Source organism: Pediculus humanus, genomic scaffold (genome assembly GCF_000006295.1).
Source record: "Pediculus humanus corporis 1103172108193 genomic scaffold, whole genome shotgun sequence".
Lineage (NCBI taxonomy): Eukaryota > Metazoa > Arthropoda > Insecta > Psocodea > Pediculidae > Pediculus > Pediculus humanus.
The window spans coordinates 436757-460671 of NW_002987763.1; the positions used below are offsets into that span (position 1 = coordinate 436757).

General features: G+C 30.1%; 2 protein-coding genes across 2 annotated transcripts; both read left to right on the top strand.

Moving 5' to 3' along the window:
* Positions 1-2039: 2039 nt before the first annotated feature.
* Positions 2040-2544, top strand: Phum_PHUM424530 (uncharacterized protein; the record flags this gene model as incomplete). The annotated part of the gene is made up of 2 exons (XM_002429189.1): positions 2040-2367; positions 2519-2544. The coding sequence occupies 2 exons, from the start codon at positions 2040-2042 to the stop codon at positions 2542-2544; spliced, it is 354 nt and encodes a 117-aa protein (XP_002429234.1).
* Positions 2545-11927: 9383 nt separating this feature from the next.
* Positions 11928-19503, top strand: Phum_PHUM424540 (Pituitary homeobox, putative; the record flags this gene model as incomplete). The annotated part of the gene is made up of 4 exons (XM_002429190.1): positions 11928-11940; positions 13228-13514; positions 18724-19000; positions 19172-19503. 4 exons carry the CDS (start codon positions 11928-11930, stop codon positions 19501-19503), a joined length of 909 nt encoding a protein of 302 aa, XP_002429235.1.
* Between the last annotated feature and the right edge of the window lie 4412 nt (positions 19504-23915).

The following is a 23915-nucleotide window of genomic DNA, read 5'->3' on the forward strand; positions in this document are numbered from 1 at the left end:
ATTTCATTTGTCGGGATTTTTATTCCAGGTTTCTACCCGATTAAGAAACAAATTCACGAATGTAAATGTTAGTATCAAAAAAATTTTCCGGAAAATGTGGAGGCCGTCTCACATATTATTATCATTATTATTTAAAAATACAAAACGGAAAATTAGTAATTACGATGATAATAATAATAGTAATAATAATAATAATGCAGTTTCAAAATTAATGAATATTTTTAATAACTTTGCGTGGAAATTAACGAACAAACGATTTTTTTTTTTTTTTAAAACTGCTGGAAGAAAACAGGAAAATTTCCAGTCGGAAAAAAAATTAATTTTCTTTTTTTTAAACGGAAATAATAATTATTAAAACGTTTTCGGAAACGGAAATGGTAGCAGATACACGCGAAAAATTCGACGGGTACTCAATCGTACACAAACGAATCGATATTATTTTCATCTATTTCCGATCGACGGCAAACAATTAAAATTTTTTTTTTTAATTTTACGCGTAGCAAAAAAGGTAACAAACGACAAACAAACAAACAAAATTATTATTATTATTTTTTGTAAAACAAACGGAGAGGTTCGTTTTCGAGAGAGAAAGAGATAGATAGAAATTTTAAAAAAATAATGACCGGAAATTACAAACGGGTAACTATAAAACTATCATCGTGTCCTAAAATCTTTTTTTAAAAAAACGTGGAAGAAGAATAAGAAAAATTTTAAAAACAAACAAACAAACAAACAAACAACCGAAAATAAAAATTGTGTTAAATATATATATAAAGTGGTTGCGACTTTTCTTTTTACACATTTTCACGTGTAATAAAAAAAAAAAAAGGAAAAAAAGGAAATAATTGAATTATTTCCTATAAAAAAAAAAATTTTCCACCTCCCCTTTCCCCCTTTTTTTTTTCTCTCTCTCCATAATTTTTTCCAGCCATTTTTTTTTTTAACCTTTTAATAAATAAATAAATAAAAATCTGGATAAGGTAAAAAATGAAAAAAAAAAAAAAAAAAAAAACGAAATCAAAACGTATTAAATTATTTGAACGAAAAAAAAATAAATGAGAGAGAGAGAGAGAAAGAGGAAAATTCATCGTTTTTTTTATAATTTCTCCCGTCGCTTCCTTTTCCCTTAAAATTATTATTATTATTATTAATTTTTCTCCAGTTTTCCAGAACTTTAACGAACGCGTATGTGTGTGTGCGTTTGCTCGTGATTTTTTCCATAACGATTTAAATTAATTAACAGTTAGTTGTGCATATATAGAATATTACACCCCACTCCACTCCCCCTTCCCGCGAAAATTAACTAAATAATAATAATAATAATAAAACGGTAAAAGTGCATTAGGGGGGGGGATCCTCCCGAAAAAAATAAAAAAATAAAAAAATAAAATAAATAAATAAATAAATAAATAAATTGTTTTTTAACTCGTAACAATAATATAACGAGCGAGTGGTTAAATCTAAATCCTCCACGCTTACTGTTATGGTTGTTTAAAGCTTATAAGTTGAGCTTTTTCGGCTTATACCCGCTTAGACGGAGACTAAAGTTCTTTAGTTTTAGTCCGATGGATTTCGTTTTGCTCCCGAAACCGGTCAAATGTTACAGATAATATGATCCTTTGTGAGTTGTGTACCTTTTTCTCTTTCTCTCTCTCTCTCTCTCACTCTTTTTACCCTTTTTTCGTTTCACTTTGTTTTGTTTTTTTTTTTTTTGGTCGATGATAAGAATTTTTTTTTTTTATAACTCGCAAACCGTTTGCTCCCACCCTTTTCCCCCTCCTCCCCCTTACCAAATTTAAACGTCGTATTAACGTTTTGTTATTGTATTACAGGAAGAAAAACAACGACGACAAAGAATTTATTAATAATAATAGAAATAGAGAGAGAGAGAGAGAGAGAGAGAAAAATGAAAAAGGGAAATCAAATATCGATCAATATTTAAAAAAGGATAGATATATATAGTAAACAAAATCGAAAACAACAACAACAACAACAACCGGAAATAGATATATATTAAATAATAATAATAATTTAAAATGATGGATCGAATGGAAACATTGTCGGAACAAAGTTTGTGCTTGCAAGATTTTGTTTCGGGCGTTAGCGCAACGTCACAAACCAATCAAAATAATACTAATAATAATAATAATAATAATAATAATACGGAAACCGTGACGTCGCACGTCATCAACCACACGACACACCATCATGTGCCCCACGATTCCCTTGCCGGATTGAGCGCCGTCACAGCGGCTACAACCGCCGTTTTAGGCCATCATCACGGCCTTCACGACGTTGGTCATCACGTTGGCGTCGGTCACCACGTTCCTATATTAAGTCACGAACCACTTGAAAAACTCAAGAGAGGTAAGTTTTTTTATCTTTTTATTTTCCTCGAGTCACGAAAAAAAAAAGGGAGCCACACAAATATTAAATAAATCTTTTGGAATTTTCCAACGGTCTCCCGAATTATCCAGTCCTTTTTTTTTTTTTTTTTTTTAAAAAAATTAATTTTCAGTTAACTTAAGTTTATATAAGGGATGAAACGAGATCTCTATTTTCCAGTTCAATGAATTCTTATAGACTAAATCGGCTTTCCGCCCTGTGCGTGCGTTTGTACGACCCTCGTTTTTTTTTTGTTTTTTTTTTTCATTACAAAACACTCACTCGTTTCAACTATTTAATTTTTCTGATTTGTCTATATTCGTCAAGCAAACCGTACGCGCACTCACGCACCCCCCGCACGCACACGCACACGCACGCACGCACGCACATATAAATTTTTATCCAGATAAGAAATTTATCGACCGACAATAATTATTTATCTATTTGTTACCCAACTGAATTTATCGTCACGATTATGTCACTCCAATCATTTCATTATTATTATTATTATTATTATTATTATTATTATTATTATTATTTTTTAAATAAGTTTATTTTATTTGAATGGATTGAGGGTCATAGTGGCAGAAGAAAACTTAATTAAACCGATCGACAAACGATATATTTCAAAATACGACAAAACAAAGTCGGGATAAACAAAGGCGAAATGACAAACTTGAAATTTTTTTTTTTTTTTGGTTAGTTCCACGTTTTTTTTTTTTTTTTTCCAACGATCGTTAGTTAATTTAAAAAAACAATTCTCATGTTGGCAAGACTGTTGGAATAATGCACGAAGGGAAATTTTACCATTCATTCATTCATTCATTCACTCGTTTTTTTGAGCGAATTCATTTGCCTTTCCAAAACAAAAAAAAAAACTGTCGCGACCTCCGCGATACGATTAAAAAAAAATTTTTTTTTTTTTTTTTTTCTTTTTCGACACAAATATTCTCTTCCACGTTTTTAAAAATCATCTTTTCGAATCGTCGTCTTGGTCTATTTATAGAGAGAAAAAAAAAAAAAAAAGAAAAAAAATTCGAACCGTTCAAAGGTTTATGTCACATTTGTCACGTTTGTTATTGCGCTACCACCTGTCACGTTACACTCTTCATTTTTTCTCATATTTCGAAATGGCCCTCCTACCCTCTCCCTTCCTCCTCCTCCTCCTTCTCCTCCTTCTCCCCCTCCATCTTTCAACCGTCGACAGGAGTAGTAACGACAACAACGACTATTATCTATTACCTTACTACTACAAAAAGACACCAAAAAAAAAATTTTTTTTATTTCTGCCGCCACGTTTTAGTTTTTTTTTTTTTTTTTTCGTTCGTCACCCGTCGTTTCGTGACACGTTTTTATTTCGCGACGATAAAAATTATTTGCAATTACAAATTTTAAAAAAATTTTAAATACGCGCGCACTCACACACAAACCCATAACCCTCCTCTCTCTCTCTCTCTTTCTCATTCTCTCTCTCTCTTTCTCATTCTCTCTCTCTCTTTCACACTCTCTTTCTTTCTCTCTCTCACTCTCTCTCTTATTTATTACTTTTTTTTTTTGAAAAAATTCTCTTTTACAAAAATTATAAAGTTATAAAAGTTGGTTTGTTCGTTTGTTCGTTCGTTTTGGGTGTGTTAAAAATGTTCCCAAATGTCAAAAATGTTCTGACAGATGTAATACAGCTTGTTAACAAACCTATAAACGGCCATTTAGGAAGTAATTTGTTTAAGAAAAGGAATCAACGAATGACTTTTTTTTTTTTTTTTTTTTTTCTTCATTTTGTTATTTATTACGGGATCAGAAGGATGCTGGGATTATTCGGTCTATCAGTTGCCCAAATTTTTTTTTTTTTTTTTTTTTAATAAAAAAATTTCCGAAAAAAAAAACCGTACAAACGAATTCGGGGGATTTTTTTGTTTAAATTTTTTAAATAAATTAAATTAATTTATTTATTTCCGTTTCCGGTATTATTTTAAATTTGACTAAATCCAATAATTATTTTTAAAAAACCTTTTAGAAAATTTTCATTAACTACTCGTGACTGATTCGCGGTTAAAAAATACAAATCATTTCCGGTTTTGCTTTTTTTTTTCAAAAAGAAAATTCTACGACGTTTTCACCGCCATCTCGAAATTATATATATATATATTTTTTAAAATAAGAATGACGTTTGAATTTATCATTTTGAAGAGAGAGAGAGAGAAAAAATATATATATAAATTTTCAGACGGATATTTACGCACGATATATTTTTTTTTCTCTTACTTTTTTTTCACCCTTACCCTCACCCCCACCCTCACCTACTGGATAATTCTGGAGAAAATATTATTATTATTATTATTATTATTATAAAAATTTTTGTTAAGAAAAAAATAATTTACCGTCCTTTAAACAGAAGAAGGTGATGGAGCGTAAAACGTTTCGTGTCACTTTATTTAATATCGAAGAATCAACTTATCCTTTGTTATATAAAAAAAAATTTTCTCCCTTCTTTTTCCCTTACGTTTAACGTTTTTTTTTTTTCAAAAATATTATTATTATTATTATTATTATTATTATTATTATTATTATTAATATTATTATTATTATTATTGTGGTTAGTTTTGGCGCGAGTAATCCCAAAATTTGTTTCCTTTTTAGTAATTTAAAAAAAAAAAAAATAACGTTTCGCACGAGAGAAAAAATTCGATTCGTTGCAATAAAAAAAAATAAATAGGAATTTTGCAACAACCGATAGATACAACAAACAACCGAACAAACGATTGTAAAAAACAGTAAACAGCACAACAATCAAGTGTGTCAAAAAGTATATAACAAAACAACGATTAGTTTTCAAACGAAACAGTAAAGCAATAGGAAACAAACGGTGCCAATATGAAACAAACGTACAATTGCAACAAACGGCTAGTAGCAGACGGTTAAACAATCAGTACTAACATCAAGCAACCGTACAATTACAACCAACAGTTAAGCATTTAATGCTAATATCGAACAAACGTACAATTACGAACAAACGGCTTATAGCAAACGTTAAAGCAATCAGTACTGATATCAAACAGTCGAACAATTACAACAAACAGTTAAACAATCAGTACAAACATCAAGCAAACGTATAATTACAACAAACAATTAAGCAATCAGTGCTAATATAAAACAAACGTACAATTACAACAAACGGCTTGTAGCAAGTCAGTACTAATATCAAACAAACGTACAATAACAACAAAGCAATCAATACAAACAACAAACAAACGTACAATTACAACAAACGGTTAAGCAATCAATACAAACAACAAACATAAAACAAAATCGGAAAATATAGAAATAATCACAAACATTTAATATCAAACATTGCTTACACGAAACAGTACTACCACGATTAGAACAAACAGTAAAACAACCAACAACATCTCTTTTCACGTTTCCCTCCCCCTTCCCCCTCCCCGTTTGACACGTAAGAAAATTCCATTAAAAAAAAACAAAAAAACTCTTTTGGGAACAATTAGCAATTTTTTTTTTTTTAAATATAAAAAAATCATACGTGTATCATTTTGTTGGTGATTCAAATTTTTTTATTTACTTATTATTATTATTATTATTATTATATTAATGAATGATATGACGCTAATAAAAAGTAAACGAAGCGTTAAGTGAGATTTTTATAGGTTAATAAATTACAACATTAAAATGAGATGAAATCATTCGAGAGAAGAGGTTCGTTCCTCTTGACGATGATGATGACGATGATGATGATGGAGAAAAAAAAAATATTTTACTACCGGAAAGATTTTTACTCCTGCCACGACCACTACTACCACTACAACTACTACCACTGTCACTACTGCCACTACTACTACCGAAGACGAATTTTTTTTTTTTTAAACTGGCAAAAAAGGGCGAACGGAAAACATAAATAATAATTCAAATGATTCGTGTCATTTTTAATAAAATAACTCTTCCTCCCCCCTCCCCCCCAAAAAAAAAAAACAACGATACCGGTCAGCTATAAAAACGAAAACGGGAAAAAAAAAATTTAAATTTTATTCATTAATTTAATAATGAAATAACCGATATGGCATTAAATCATTTCCCTCTCCCTCCTCTTCCCCCTCTTCTCCATCTTCCCTTTCCCCCCGTTCGAATCTTTTATCATTTAAACGAATTCCCTCCCCTCCCCCTTCCCCCTCCGGTAGAAATAGTAATATCGTTTAACATACGGACAAACAACCCAAAAAAAAAAAAAAGTGAGAGAGAGAGAGAGAGAGAGAGTGAGAGAGGGGGGAAATGGGGAGGGAAATTTATTTTTATTTATTTGCAAATATTATTCATAGAAAAATTAAGGGTGGGTTTTTTTGTTGATATTTGGGGAAGAAAATTAGTGCCATCTGCTATGGTGGTAGATGACAAGATATCACCGACACCTCCATGGTCTCTCACCACTTTCATTCTTTTTCTCAATCTCGACACCACACAAATCCTATAATAGAGAACGAGCCTTTTGGGGCCGAAACTACTAAGGGTGTATATGTTTAATAGGAAACCTTACGAGTCTCATTTGTCACTTGTATTATTATTATTATTATTATTATTAAAGATTTGCGGAAAAGTAATTTTCAACCCTTTTAGACTTTTCTTCCATCTCTTTTAATTCCACATTGAAATAACTTTTTTTTTTTTTTTTTTTTTTCCAAAAGAGCTTAACGATCCATGAATTTTCTGAGGTCATCGAATCTATTTTCATTTCATTATTATTATTATTATTATTATTATTATTATTATTATTATTATTATTATTATTATTTCGTGAAAATGAAAAAAAAAAAATTTTAAGTAAAAAAAAAGAAAATTCATTTTCCGGTTGATAAGTTATCATCGAATTTTCATTCAAACGAATTTAATTTTTTTTTTTTTTTACTGGAGCCACCGGCTGGAATTTTCCTTATAAAATTTATACCGGAAATGAAAAGTTTAAAAACGGAAGTTAATAATTAAAACTATACGAAATAAAATTGTGTCCGTTTCAAATCAAATCGGTGAAATTTTAATTCAATGGAAAAAAATTAAAACAAAGGAAAAAAATAAAAATAAAAGGAAGCGTGTCGAAAATCGGATGATTCATTAACTGGAGAAACTCCAGAGATCTCCGGGTTGGCACAGCAAGATTTGATCCTCGGATCAAATTTGAGCCTTTTAATATATATATATACGTAGTCTTAGAAATGTTAGGCTCGTGTCAATCGATTTTCAAACCGCATTTCTTTCCTTTTTTAAATGGTTTTCACGTTATGAAAAAAAAAAAAAAAAAGTTTTTCCTTTTCCTCTCTCTCTCTTTCTCTCTCCCACTCTCTCTCTTTCTCTTTCTATCCCTTATAATTAAATAAAACGAGAATTAAAAAATCAATCAATCCAATAAAAAAAAATCATGATTTAAACATTATTAAAAATTCAATGCTTCTATCAAATTACCGAAAATCAATCAAATTTTAATTTACTTTCTCTCTTTCTCCCCCCCTCTCTCTCTCTCTCCCATTTGTCAAACATATTTTAATATAATTATTATTATTATTATTGTTTTTTTTTTTTCATTTAGTTTGGTCGGAAACTGGAGATTTTAGAGATAATACACATACGATGGGAGTCATGGAACATTCTCAAATTCCATTCGCAACGAGACCGAGATCGAGAGATCATCGTAAGCGTGAGTTTTTTTTCAAATTTTTGCCGTTTGTTTGTTCGTTTGTTTGTTTGTCGACAAACGATTACGAAAACCCCTCCCCTCCCCTCTAAAAAAAATCGTTTCGTTTAACCCTAACGACATCGAGTAGGAAAAAAAAAATACACATAAAATTATAAAAATTATTTAACCGAAAAAATCCCGACAAACAAACAAACAAACAAACGAGGAACAAACGAGCAAACAAATCATTTTAAAAAAATCAAAAATTAATGGTTATAATAGTAATAAAAATTCGATTTTTTTCGTCCTTCGCGGTTTTTTTTTTTTTCGATCACTCATCGTAAATTTTTTCCGTTTTTTTTTTTTTGCCAAAAATTAAAAAATAAATAAAAAGAAAATCCCTCACCCTGATTTATGTACATAAAATAAAAAAAAGAAAATTTACAATAAAATAAATAAATAAATAAAAACGTATAAATATTTATATAGACGTTCGGGAAAATGCATAATCAAATTATTATTATTATTATATTATTTTTTATGCATTTACTAACTAACCTTCGATAATAAAAAATTTATCGATTTTTTTTTGGCAAATTTTTTAAGCCGTTAAAAATTTTTATGTGGCCAACTATCGACGGGTGCCCCTCATTTTTCCCCCAGAAATAAATTTTTTAATTATTATTATTATTATTATTATATCATTTCCCGTTTTTTTCAACAATCATTCCGGGTTTTTATTCGATTCCTAACGGTTTTCATTCTGAAAAAACGATGGTTTAGATAATTCCACGTCGATTTCTTCTACTATGTTTTCTTTCTTTCTACTTCCCCGAAAATTGATCGTTTGTTCCACGACTTTTAGCGCTATACATTCATTTCCGTTTTGTTTTTCTGTCCTTGTTCCTCGCCATGTTGTTTTTCCCATTATGACGTATATTTCAATCGGGTTACGTCTTGCGATTTACTGTCCTCCTGTATGTGTGTGTGTTCCTGATCACGTGATCGAGCGTGTTGATATTCTATGACTTTTCTTCTTCTTCTTCTTCTTCCGTTGTGATTTTTTACCATCGTTCCTTCCTTATTTCGCTCCTACGTACAATCAATCCTGACTCCCTAACAACGCACTCATAACGACTCCCTGACAACCTGCTCCTAACGACTCCCTATCCCAACAACAACAACGACTGATTCACTCTAAATCTCTCTTTCTCTCTCTTTCTCTTTCTTTCTCTCTTTCTCTCTCTCTCTCTCTCTATCACATATAGAAATCAGAAATTCCGTCACGGTATTTTCCTCCCACCCAGAATCATTGTTGAAACCCTTTTTATAATTTCACCGTGACGAAAAAAAAAGGAAAGGAAAGAAAACAAATTTCGTACCTTATCCTTTTTGTTTGTTGTTTGTTTGTTTTTCACACAGTTGGGAAAATGAAAATTTTACACGTTGTTCGAAATAAGAAAAAAAAAAAAAAAAAAAAAAAAAAAAAAAAGGAATTTTTTTTGTTTGTAAACGTGACACATTTTTATGAGGTTTTTTATATGATGGATTTTTTTACTCATGTTTTCCAATACGAATTTTTTCATCTCATCTTACCTCTCCCTTCCCCTCCCCCCCTTTTCCCCCTCCGACCTCACGACCCCTTAAAAAAACACTTATTATTATTTTATTTACATTTTTCTTTTTTTTTTTTTTTTTTTTTTTTTTTATTATTTACGATTTTGAAAAAGGATGTGAAAAAACAAACACGCAAAAGGTTTTCTTCCTTTCATTTTTTTTTTTTTTTTTTTTCCAATACGCATCGGAATCTTTTCCAGCATCCCTTTAAAAAAAAATCTCTTGTTTTTCCCCCGCCTTTTCTCTCTCTCTCTCTCTCCCCACCCCCATTCGATACCTAATAAAAAACTCTAAAAATTTTTTCCACGTTTTATTTTATTTTCCGGAAAAAATGCACCGGAAATGAATTCGAAAAAACGTTTTATAAAAACGACAAAATTCCCGGTTTTTTTTTTTTTTTTTTCCCCGTAACAATACGGGGCAAAAGATAATTTTAAAAAAAAAAAAAATACATATGTTTTTATTTTCTTTTCCTTTTTAAATTTAACTAAAAGAAAAGCCGATGTCAGATATAAAATGATGTATCGGTCGGTCGGCATTTGATTGATAAAAACCAACAACGTATCGAACAAAAAGATAAATTTTTTTTTTTTTAGTGTGTCAATTCGAGGTTTCTTTATTCGATTTCGATTTTTTCCTGCTCCCCCCAACTCCCCTAACTCCCTCCTCCCCAACTCTCCCGACCTCCCCCGACTTCCCCCCGTTCGTTTTTATCGTTGAAATTTTATTATTAGGAGATATCAGTACGAACCGTTATCAGTCTATCATAAACAAATTAAACGATACAATTTTTAACCGAATTTTATTTATTACAAAATTTATTTTAAATTTTTTATTTCGACCAATCAAATCGCGAATCGACATATTACGGCTAATTACACGACATCGCGTTATATCGAGATATAAATGTTTTTGATATGCGAAATAAAGAATTGCCGAACCAATCAATCAATAATTTATTAAATTGATAACTTATCGATTACACGATAAGTCATATTGATAAGTATTTGAATACGAGCACTACTACGAGTACGAGTACGCGTGAACTCTCTCGGACAATTTCTTTCATTTCCGTCCGTAGTATTATTATTATTATTATTTAACTTCCGTTTTAATTACGCGGCGGACGCGGGGGCGGATACGCATTTTCATCGTCAGTTTTTCTTTTTTTTTTTTTAATAAAAAATAAAACGTAAATAAATTAATCCCGTACACTACTTTAATACTTTCTTTCGTATACAGATTACGTCATACTGTCCGTACGATACGACTTATTAATAAAAGAACAAAAGAAAAGAAGGAAAATTAAATTTTTTTTTTTTTTAGGTTACCCTTTTGGTAGGTTTGTCCTTTTTTCCGGGGGAGGGGGGCACGAACGACACAAAGTTGTACGAACGGGGGGGGGGGAAAAGAAATTTGCTTAACGATTTTTCCGTCGCGTAATTTTTGTCGTTAAAAATTTTTTTTTTTTTTTTTCTAAAAAGTTCCATTAACTAATCTTATTAATAACAAATTCTAACGAAGGGTAGAGGGAGAGAGAGAGAGAGAGAGAAAGATATAGACAAATACAAAGAAAAGAAAAAAGAAAAAAAATTTTCCGTTTTGTTCGAACGTGACAAAAAATAAATTCGTTAAAAAAAAAAAATTTTTTTCTTTTTCCCCTAATTTTATTTTTAATCCAATCGAAATGCAATGAAAATTTAACCTTTCCTCCTACCACCTTCTCCTACTCCACCTCCTCCTCCTCCCCCTCAATCAAATGACCTTTTATTGACCTCGGCTCGATATAAACTTTCAGTCGAAAAACGGATAACTCAACAACATTTGAACGTACAACCAAAAAAAGAAAAAACAAACACCCTTTTGAAAAGTATCGAAAAATAAATTTTTTTAATTCCACGACGAATCGAAATCATTTTAACTGGTGACACGAAAAAAAAAACCGGAAGTCGTTTTTTTTTTTTTTTTTCTTTCGAAAAAGCCTATAATAATTTTCCAAATCGTTATAATCATCGTTATCATTTTACTCGTGACAAAATTTCAAGTCATTAAAAAAAAAAAAAAAAAAAAAAAAAAAAAGAAAAATGATGATGATGATGATGATGATGATGATGACAATAATAATAATAATAATAATAATAATAATAATAATAATAATAATAAATACACAATTTTAAATCGACATAATTTTTTATTTTAATGAACTACAACCGGTGCTTACGGATTGAATTGGCCATAATGCTGGAGTTTTATGCTCCATTTGAGTTTGTAATGGAGTTTTCCTTTCTTTTCTTTTTTTTTCATTTTTCCATTTTCCCATTTTTTGTTTTGTTTTGTTTCGTTTTTTCTCTTTTTTTTTTTTTTTATAATAATAATAAATGAACAAATTGAAATTTCCCAAGAGAAATGAAAATGTTCTAACCGCGTTTTCTCTATTTTCTTTTTTTTTTTTTTTTGTTTTTGATTTTTTTTTTTTATAACTTTCCTAACAAAATATATAAGAAAGGATTTCCAGGGTTGTTTTCCTGGCTTATTGCAAATCCGAAAATCTTTAACATATTTTAAAATTAAACTGAACGACAAAATTATTTCAAAGGTAACGGCGCGACCTATCATTTTAAATTTCACTTAAAAAATTTTTGTACTTTGTTTTTAAATTAAACCGGTTTTTAAATAAGTTAACCCCGGACGCTCAATTTCTTCTTACGTTTTTACAAATTTTTCTCTTTTTTTTTTTCTACGTGAATTTTTCCTCTTTTTTTTTCCCCTTATACGAAACCTATTCTGCTCTTGGGGGTCTAGTTAGGAGAAGCTCTTGTTCATAAAACCTTTTGCGTTATGGTATGGATTTTTTTTTTGGGATTTCAAATGAAAATAAAACCCCTCCTCCCTCTCCCCTTTCCTACCCTTTCCTCTCCCCTCCCGACAGATATCGTCTGGAGTGCACTACATTTTTTTTTTTTCGTAAACATTTTCTCGTAGGATCTAAAAAAAACACATTTCGAGTGTCGTTTGTTACTTTTCGAAAAATTATACGTCATCATCATCAACCACTGCCGCCAACTTTTCAAACAAACACACAAACAAACTCGATAGCGACTAATAATTTTTTTTTTTTTTTTTAAATCTTATTGGGTATTGACCTTCTTAATAAATTTATTTACTATAAAAATTTTTTTTTATTACCAATTTATTACCGTGACAAATTTCAAAAATTATTACCGGAGTCATCGAACGTGTATAAGCCAAAAAAAAAAAAAAAAAAAATTTTTTTTTGTTTTTTTTTTTTTTTTTGTTCTAGAAAATTCTAAGAGATTATCAAACGGATGAAATTTACAATTTTTTTTTTTTTTTTTTTTTTTATTACCCATCTCATCTTCAATATTTTTTATTACTCTTTTTTTTTTTTTTTTATTAATAAATTAATTTATTTATGTTTTTTTTTTTTTTTTTCTCGAATTTATATTCTATCCGCTTTGTCTATTCCCTCTCTCTCTCTCTCTCTCTCTCTAATCTACAATGATTTATTTGTTTTTTTTTTTTTTAAAAAGTGGGAACCGGTAGAATTCTTACGACGGATCATCATCACCATCATCATCACACATCATCGACCGGTACACCCAACATCAGTTCGATAAAAACGGAAAGCGTGGAAACACCGGAAACGACAGACGAAAAAGATGGTAAAAAAAGCAAAAGGCAACGTAGGCAACGAACACATTTCACTAGTCAACAACTACAAGAGTTAGAAGCAACTTTTGCACGTAACAGATATCCCGACATGAGTACGAGAGAAGAAATAGCCATGTGGACAAACCTAACAGAAGCCAGAGTTAGGGTAAGTAAATTAAATATTTCCACGTGAACAAAACAATAATAATAATAATAATAATAATTTCCGGTTTTTTCTGCATTTTCAATTGCGGTTTCGTTACGAGCCCGCCCCCCTGCCCCCCTGCCCTCCCTTTTTCAATGTAAATATTTACACGTTTTCATTTTCGTTTCGAACGATCCCCGTTTGTTTTTTTTTTTCCTCTCTCCCCATGTTTTGTCATTATCGGTCATTTACGAAAAAAAATTCGATTCGAACGATTTGTTTATTTCACATATTTGTGTTCGGAAACGTCGTGTCACGATGCGAATCTATTTCCACGTTATTATTTCCACGTTGGAAAAACAAAAAAATTTAAAAGATAACCCCGAACCTCATAACGTAATTTTTTTTTTTTTTTTTTTGGTACATAAAATTTATAAATAATTACGCGCGGTCAAGAAAATGACGTGGGGGGGCGCGGGGTGGGGGTGGAAACGCAGTAGAAAAGAAAAAAAAAACGATTTAAAATAAATAATAATAATAATAATAATAATATAAAAAAAAAAATAAGTTCACATCAAGGGTTTTAGATTCCGGTTTACGACGGTAGGAAACCTCAGCTCAGGGCTCCCTTGGGATGCTGCTGGGATTTTTTTCTTAGTGATTAAATACGGTCTGCGAGTTTTTTTCTTTCTCTTTCTTTCTCTTTCTCTCTCTATCTCACTCACTCTCTCTCTCTCTTCGTTTTTTTTTCTTTTTTTTTCGAAAACGATTATTTAGCAAAAGAAACGAGACAAAATGGCTTCGATTTTATTTCCAATGTGCCTGCCACGCCAGCAATATTATTATCAGGAGCACAAAATAAGGAAAACTTTTTTTTATAATTTATATAATTTTTAAATTAATTACTTTTGTTATTTCTAACCGAGATTAAAATATAAATTATGGCTTGAATATTTTACCTTTTAGAAAAATTTTCATTTTTACTTTAAAAAAAAAAAAAAAAAAATTGTCGGTCGTCGTTTCTCATTTGCTCCCATAATCGTTTTCGAAATAAATAAATTTTTAAAAAAAATATAAACTCACGTTTTAGTTGTTGTTTCCTGTTGTTTCCTGAACAAACAGACGACAAGCAGACGACAAACGGACGAATCGAATATCGATCGAAACAATTTCATTCGACTCTCGAAATTTTTTTTTCTTCTTCGATTATTCATTCGATACCTGAAAATTTTATTTTTATCATTTTTAATGTAATTTTTTTTAATATTTTTTTTGGGGGGGTGGAAGGGTGGGGATGTAGTTAACGAAACAAAAAATAATAATAATAAAACGGATTGATTTTTACAAAAGCAGACGATACGTATAGATTCGCCATTATTTTTTTTTTATCGATGGAGACAAGATAGAGAAATCTATTTAATGTTGGACATGTTTGCGTTAGCGGACATTAAATCATCATCATCATCATCATCTTGGAACCAGAGTGAATGTTTGCACAAGCGACCAGAGAAGGTAATCCTCGGATAGATTTATAGCTTTAATCATGGCGGGGATTAACAAAGCGTTGACATGTGATTATTAACTTCATATTCTCCAGTAGGACACACCAGGCACAGAATGGGTTCGTTCGTTCGTTCGTTCGGATCCTAAACTTTTGTTTCATCATCGTAGCTTAATACCACGCAACCTTGTTTGCTTTCTCTCTCTCTCTCTCTCTCTCTCTCTCTCTCTCTCTCTCTCGAGGAAAGGACTGTAAAAGGAGATTTTTTCAAAAGGAAAATTTTTTTTTTCTTGCTTTGATATATAAAACAATCGCGACTCCGCCATTTTCCCGTCGAAGAAAAAAAAAAAAAGAAAACTTTCCTTTAATAAAATAATGAAAATATTCTTTCATCGTCCATCCACCACCATTACCACCCCCACCACCATCACCACCACTCGTTCTTCTTAACATTTCAAAGTATTTAAAGATGGTCTTCCGGTTGCCATGGAAACTTTTGACTCGGAGGGAACAAAGAAATAACAGTTTTCTTGACTTTTACTTAAACCACACTCACACACGCGCACACACGCACGCACGCACACTCTCATTCGATTCCGTTAAAATGAGGAAAAAAAACAATGATGATGATGATGATGATGATGATGATGATGATGATTATCTGTTGTAAATCTCTGTCAAAAACTTATTTCCGTCTGTCATTCATCAAATTTATGTCAATAATATTAAAAATAATATACATATATTTTATTTCGACGTTAATATCGTCGTCTGCTTTTCAAATCTGTTTTATTTATTTATTTTTTTTTTTTTTTATATACCGTAAATAAAAAAAAAAAAACAAAAAAAATTTTTGTTTTTCCCATTGTGACGTCATTAATCTGTCGTCGTCGTCGTCGTTAATAATAAATCGAAACGGATTTAATTATTAATTAATTAATTATTATAATAAAATATTATTTATCCTTATCGCATTAATTATTAATTAATTTATTTATATTTATTTTCAACCCGCGAGATGAAAGCAAAAAAAAAAAAAAAAAAATTCAAGAGCGAATTATTTGCATTAAATTTAAATTTTTCATAAAGCATCATCATTATCATTATTATTATTATTCGAAAGCATTTCGACCAGACGAAAAAAATTTATTTATTTATTTAATAGAATAGAACAAAAGTCTAGACTGTTATATACGCTTTTGAAAATCTCTTTAACAAATCCTAAAGAAAATTTTTCATATTTTTTAAAAAAAATATATTAATATTTATTAAATCCTTTCGAAAACAATTTGTTATTTTCATTTTTTTTTTTATGGGAAAAATTTTCTCCATTTTTTTTTTTTTTTTTTTAAATTTTCCCAACAAAATTTTCCATTTTCATGGTTAAATTTTTCCAGAATGCGTGATTGAGCGTGCGTACGTACGTGAAGTAAACAAAAAAAAAAATTTTCCCGTTTATTTATTTCCGATTCGATACGACGATGTTATTGATACAAGACGAAAACACAACAACAAGACGAAAACATCACAACAAGACGATAAAGCAACGAGTCGAATTATTATTATTTTTTTTTTTAAAAACATTTTATTTCTTTTACAACAACCGCGAAGAAGAGAGAAATGGAAAAACGGAAAAACAAAACGTTCGAAAGTAATAAATATAAATAAAAAAATCCGCACAAATTACACTCACTTCATTTCAGGTGACTTTATATTTCATTTCATCCCTTTTTTTTTTTTTTTTTTTTTTTTTTTGTAATTTACAACAATTTCAACCCTTCTTCTTCCTCTTCCTCCTCCCTTAAAACTCGCACGGTATAAAAAAAATATATATTTTATTTAGTTTTTGGGTCAGTCAGGAATTATTATAGAAAAATTTGATTTATTATCAATGTTATGTATGATGAAAACGATTTGATTTTAATGATTTTTTTAATTTTAATTTAAAAAAAAAAAAAAAAAAAAAATTATTCGCGTCACGATTCAGCAAAAACTTCGCTCCAGCAAAACTTTTCGTCAAATTTTACAGGGGGTGAAGGGGGAAAGGGAAAGGGAAGGAGGGGAAAAGAAACGTAATTTATGATGTCGTGGCTGGCTCACGTATATTCTATATATTCGGAAGACGATGATTTAATTTTTTTTTATTATTATTAATTCACGTCTTCTGCTATAACTTTAACGTTTTTATTTTATATTATTCCCTCTCCCCTCTCCCCTCTCTTCTCTCCCCTCCCTCTCCTCCCCCTATTTTCCCCCGTTTCCTTTAAAATGTTTTCACATGGAAAATGAAAAAAAATTTCTTCTCATATATTCAAAACGTCATTCCCAGCATTCTATCGATTCGAATCGATAATCGATCAAAAATCAATAAGTTCAAAAAAAAAAAAAAAATTTAATGAAATCGAATGATAATGAGAGAGAGAGAGAGAGAGAGAGAGAGAAACTTAATTAATTAATAAATATCACGTGGGGATTGATATTGAAAAATTTATAGATTCGATGCCCCCTACGCCCCCCCCCTCGCGCGCGTGATTTTTTTTTTTTTGCGACAAAAAGTTAATTTTCCTTTTAGAAAATTTTTTTACAAAACAAATAAAAAGTTGAATGAATGAATGAATGAATGAATGATGACAGAATTTAATTTTTGTTTTCGAAGCGTCGTCGTCGTTGTCGTCGACGTCGACGTCGACATCGTCATCGGAAATATTCGTAGCCAACGACCCGTCTAATTGCGGGTTCGAAATGAAGATTGACGACGTTCATGATCGTTCCTCCTTACTTATCCGTGTTATTACCATCTCCCAAGATAAATGTCATTGTTGCTTTATTTTTCATCCCTCGTCCTCGTTCACCCTTTATTTGCCACCCCATTCAATAATATAACCGTACCCCGAGAAACAAAAAAAAAAAAAAAAAGATTTTATACGTTATGTTTATTAAACATTGATTATTCCCTCCGTAAACGCCTAATGTTTTTCTCCTCATTTTTCCATTTTTCCTTTTTCCTTTTCCTTTTCCGTTTCCGTTTCCTTTTTTCACTTTCTTATTAGAATGAAAAAAAAAAAAAAGATTTTAAATTTAAATTTAATTAAAAAAAAACAAAAAGAAAATGTAAAATTCTATGCACGTGACCAGTGGAATCTAAATGCATATTTACTACTACCCCTTGTGTTAAACCCATCCACCCACTCACCCCAATATAACACACTATAATCTCGTAATATTGACAAAACTAAACCGGGGGGTGGGTAGGAGCGGGGGATGAGAGCTTTATTTGATTGGATACGTTTATAATAGGATTTCAACCCTGTAATTGTATATTTTTTTTTTTTTTTTTTTTTCTATTTCCTATTTGAGACGGTTAATCGTATACGTTTATATCTATCGACTTTCACACAAACAGCATAATTGATCTCTATGTTCCCGCGCCCGAAAGCCTTCAAATATTTTCCCTTTTTTTTATTTTCCTTTGTCAAAACCGTGGACTTTAAACAAAGGAAATACGATGATGATGATGATGATGCACATGTGCATTTTTACGACAAAAGTTAAATTTTTCAAATACAAAAAAAAACGTAATTTAATTTTTATCGGATCGAGTTTTTTTCATTAAAAAAACGCGTGACGTGTTGAATGATGTCACCAAAGGAAAATTTTTATTTCCATTTTCGCGTTAAAAAATTAATTTTTTTTTTGTTGTCCTTTTTTTTTTTTTTGGTAAATCCATAGGTCTGGTTTAAAAATCGTCGCGCAAAATGGCGTAAAAGAGAAAGGAATGCAATGAATGCGGCCGCTGCAGCTGCTGCAGATTTTAAAAATGGCTTCGGTACTCAGTTTAACGGTTTAATGCAACCCTTCACCGACACGGACAGTTTATATTCGAGTTATTCAACTTATAATAATTGGGCTGCTAAAGTACCCAGTCCTCTCGGTACTAAAACTTTTCCATGGTCGGTAAATCATTTGACTAGTGTAGTACCTACTAACCATCATCAGACTGGAGTAGGTATGTATTATGTACGTATTACGTTTTTTTTATAATTTTTTTTTTTTTAAATCTTGTGTGCGATTTTATTTCCGGTAACGATCCTATTTTTCTTTTTTTTTTTTTTTTTTAAATCACGTGATTTATCATTTCCAATACATTATTATTATTATTATTATTATCGTTATTCAGGAGTGAATTGTTTCAATACGGCCACATCAGTGTCGGTTGCTGCGGCTGCCGGCATGTCGACGGGTTCGATGCTTCCGGGTGGCATGACCGGAAGTAATACAACTCCGAGTCCGGCTTGTCCGTACGGTCCACCCACGAATCCATATTCGATGTATCGAGCTTCGGCAGATTTGCCCAATCACGCAATGACTACGAGTATAGCATCGCTACGACTCAAAGCGAAACAACATTCGGTTTCTTCCAGTTTCGGTACATATTCTCCAGTGACGACCCGTCCGAGCAGTACGGGACTTTCTGCGTGCCAATACGCAACGATTGATCGAAACGTCTGAGACGAAATTTGGGATTCTACATTGAATCAATTGAACAGTAGAATCCCAATCAATAATAATAATAATAATAATACCAATAACAACAACAACAATAACAAACAAAGTTCTGATAGTAGTAGTTTGAGTCCCATTAATCAAAGTGATAGATGTACTCCGAATAATTAAATTTATCGCATCACTTAAAGTCTTTCATTAACCTTTAGCGACGGCCATTAAACATCAAACCAACAACCTTTGACGTGACCTTTTCGAAAACAAAAAAAGGTTCGCGACAGAAATTTAACAAAAAAATTTTATCATTTCGCGATTTGCTTTTATAAAAAAAAAAAAAAAACTTTTAAATTAATCGTAGATTTAATTAATTTTTTTTTTTTATCCGGTGTTAGAAATTTAAAAGAAAAATTACATAGAGTAAAAAAAAAACGTGACGTAACACAAGTGTGACGTTTTACGACATCTCTATGAAAAATTCGTTATAATAATTAACGATCGTGAATGGATAAGACTTAATTTAACTACAAAAAATTGTGCTCAATTCTTATTTCAAAATAATAATAATAATAATAATTATTTTAAAAATATTAATAAATAAATAAATAAAGTTATGTACATAATATATAAATATTTGTTTGTATGTATATGATTTTAAATAAATTTTAGATGGAAAAAAAATTAAGAAAATGACAGCCAAAGAATTTTCTAGCTATTGTAGGAGATATTTAAAATTCAATAAGTTATTATTATTATTATTATTTGGGGAAATTTAAAAAAAAAATTTATAATAATAATAATAATGATAAATCATGTAATTAGAAAAAATTAATTATTTATATATATATATATATATATAGTCAATGTGCAATTTTAATAAAATTTTATGTGTACGTAAAAAAAAAAAAAATCGTATAATTTATTTATTTGTTTGTTTGTTTGTTCGTTTGTTTCCCTCCTATCCTTTTGTCGCGCCATCTATTTTTTTTTTAATATTTTATATTTTTTATAACCCGTCGGAAAGTTATAAATATTTTTACAATGGCATATTATTATTATTATCATTCATTCATTCATTCATTTCCCATTCGAATCTCATCGTTTTGAATGATTTAAAAAAATGGCGCGAAAAAAAAAAAAATTGACAACCGAAAAAAATTAAAAACCGAATCGACCATTTTCACGCGAATTTAATAATAATAATAATAATAATAATAATAATAATAATAATAATAATAATAAGTATAATAATAATAATAATAGTAAGAAGAGAGAAAGAGAGAGAGAGAGAGAGAGAGAGAGAGAGAGAGAGAGAGAGAGCTAGAGAGATTCGACTTTGAAATTTATTTATTATATAAAAAATTAAATGTTTGAACGAAACGAATTTGTTTGTTCAATCATTAAAGCGAAACTTGACTTTTCCTTTTTCTTTTTTCTTTTCAATTAAAAATAATAATGATGATGATGATGTTGTAAAGAATTGAAAAGGGTTCGATGGAAAATTTTCTTTTTTTCTTTTTTTCTTTCTTTCGTTTTCTTATTTTGTTTTAATGCACGAATGTGAAAAAATAATAATAATAATATATGTATATAAGAAAAGCAATATTCTTTTCTTTTTTTTTTTTTTCGCCTTTTCCGTTAGATCGTTATACGGATTTTCCATGTTCAATAATGCATGGAACTTTTTTAAGTTTTTTCCCTCGATATTATATTTCCTTTCGATTTTCTTTCTTTCTTTCCTTCTTTCTTTCTTTCTTTCTCTTCTTCTTCTTTTTTTTCCCAACTGATTTCCCTCTCACTACGCTCTTTACCACCTTTTTTTTTTTTTTAACTTATTCCCTTTTACTTGTGTGTGTGTATATACGTGTACGCGCACGTGTGTAAGTGTGTTTTTAAATAAAGCATTAAATAAACTTTAAAATATTTGAAAATATGGTGATTTTTTTTTCATTTGACTTGCTAAAAAGTTTTTAACTCCCTACGCCATAACGAAAATTTTTTCTTTTTTTCTTTCACCCCCTCTCCCTTCCTCCCCTTCTCCCCTCCTCTCTCTCTTCATATTTTGAATAAGAAAATTTTGGAATATATAAACAGAAGAAGAAGAAAAAAATGTGAATATTATTTAAATGTCGACTTTTCGATATTTTATTTAAACGTACAAATATCAACGACCCCCCAAGTATTTATTATTATTATTATTATTATAGGGAAATTTACGAATTTGAAAATATTCTTGTCCGCCCCGTTCGCATCGACTTCGATCGAAATTTATCGATTTACATTCGTTATTACACAAACCCAAACGCAAACACATACGTACGAATAAATCGGTAATCTACTGTGCGTGTGTGTGCGTGCGTGCGTGCGTGAGTGCAATTTTAAAACCACTTCGAGTAAAAAGATTTACTTCCACCATTACACATTATTATTATTATTATTCTCTTTCATTATTTTTCTGCTTTTGTTGTAATCCAAACATCAATCATTCATTTGTTATTGTTCTTATATTTTACATTTCTCCCAACACCCGTTATGATTTATTATTGTTGTTGTTGTTGTTGTTGTTTTTGTTCATTATTATTATTATTATTATTATTATTATTATTAGCATTAGCATTATCATTATTATTGATTTTCAGTTTCGATTTTTATGCCGTTTTAATTTATAATTGAAATTCATTATAAGAATTATATGTATTTATCACAAAAACCCGACTCTCTCTCTCTCTCTCTCTCTCTCTCTCTCCCCTTTCCACTCGTTTAATTTCCCCCCAATTAATTAATTAATTATTTTTCTAATATTTTAATCGAATTAATTAATCGATTGATTGTTGCGTAAATAATTTTTAACACTAATTATTAATTTTTTTAACGACGATGATGATGATGATGATTATGATGATTATGATGATTATGATGATTATGATGAAGATGATTAGGATTATAAAAAGGTACTTACAAATATTTATGTGGAGGTTTTTCCAGTTTTTCTTATTTCCGGTTATGAGCGATGGTAATTTCCGGTAATTTTCCAATTGTGATTTCTTATTTTGTGTATATTTATTCTTAATAGGTTCTCAAAGATTCTAGAATTCTTTAGATTCAGATAAATCTGTAATTAAAAAATTAAAAACATTCGATTAACATTCGCATTTTGATCGATTCCCGCCAATTTCGCGACGGTGTTTTTTGTAACGGCGACAAAAATTCCATCTTCGTCGCCAAAATTAATTGAGTAACAAACTACTTCGTGACGTGGGAATAGAAAAAATAAATAAATCAATAAAATGTAATTATAAATTTAAAATAAAACGTAAACGTTTGAAACTGACAACAAAATGGAATAAACGATCAAAAGTTTCGTGGAAGAAGAAAAAATTTGAAACGTTCTGTTCCGTTAATTCGTTATTTCATTTTATCTAAATAATAATAATAATAATAATAATAATAATAATAATAATAACATTTAAATCACCGCAACAATATGCAACGTGCCCATTAATTATTTTCGGTTCGATAAAAAAAAAAAAAAAAATCAATTATCAAATTTTAAATTAAAATCCGCACACGCCTAAAATTAAAAAAAAAAAAAAAAAAAGTATTAAACGACGACGACAATAATAATAATAATAATAATAATAATAGTAATAATAATGATAATAATAGTTTTTATTATTTTATGCAAATGTAAAACAAATTTCCCTTAAACGTAGTAGAAAGAAACCCTCTCGTCGGAACGAAGAAATAAATCGGAGGAAAACATAATTTCAACCGATGGTAAAATATATATATATATATATATTTAAATAAGAACAAAAGGAAAGGCACGATACGGAAAAGTCGAAATCTAAAGCTTTAGTTTAATTAAAATGGTCCATTATTGTTATGAGAGAGAAAGAGGGAGGGAGAGAAAGAGAGAGAGAGAGAAAGGAGAGAAGGCGTTTCCAATGGGGGCGCGTTAAAGGGACCGAAAGAGAAAGAGGACGAAGGAAGGAGGAAAAAAGGGAATGCAACAACACTCTGACTGTAGAGAGAGAGAGAGAGAGAGAGAATAAAATTTTCCTACTTGATCAGGGTCGGATTGTACGGGAATTTATCGTTAACACTTTGTTGTTGTCGTTGATTTGAATATTCCTGTTGATGGTTGTTCTGATGTTGATGCAGTTCCTGATGCGGATGTTGTTGTGGTTGTTGTTGTTGTTGTTGTTTTCAAACAAATAATAAAAACGATAAAAATAAACAAACGACAAACATAATCGTTACCGTAACAAATTTTCTGATGGTTTGTTTTCCCATCGTGTAATTTTTCATAATCATCATTTTCTTTTTGAACAATTTACTTAAAAATTCTTTCGAATGAAAATTTTCCGCACCAACTGCAGAATTGGGGGGGGGGGGTTAATAATAATAATAATTATGCA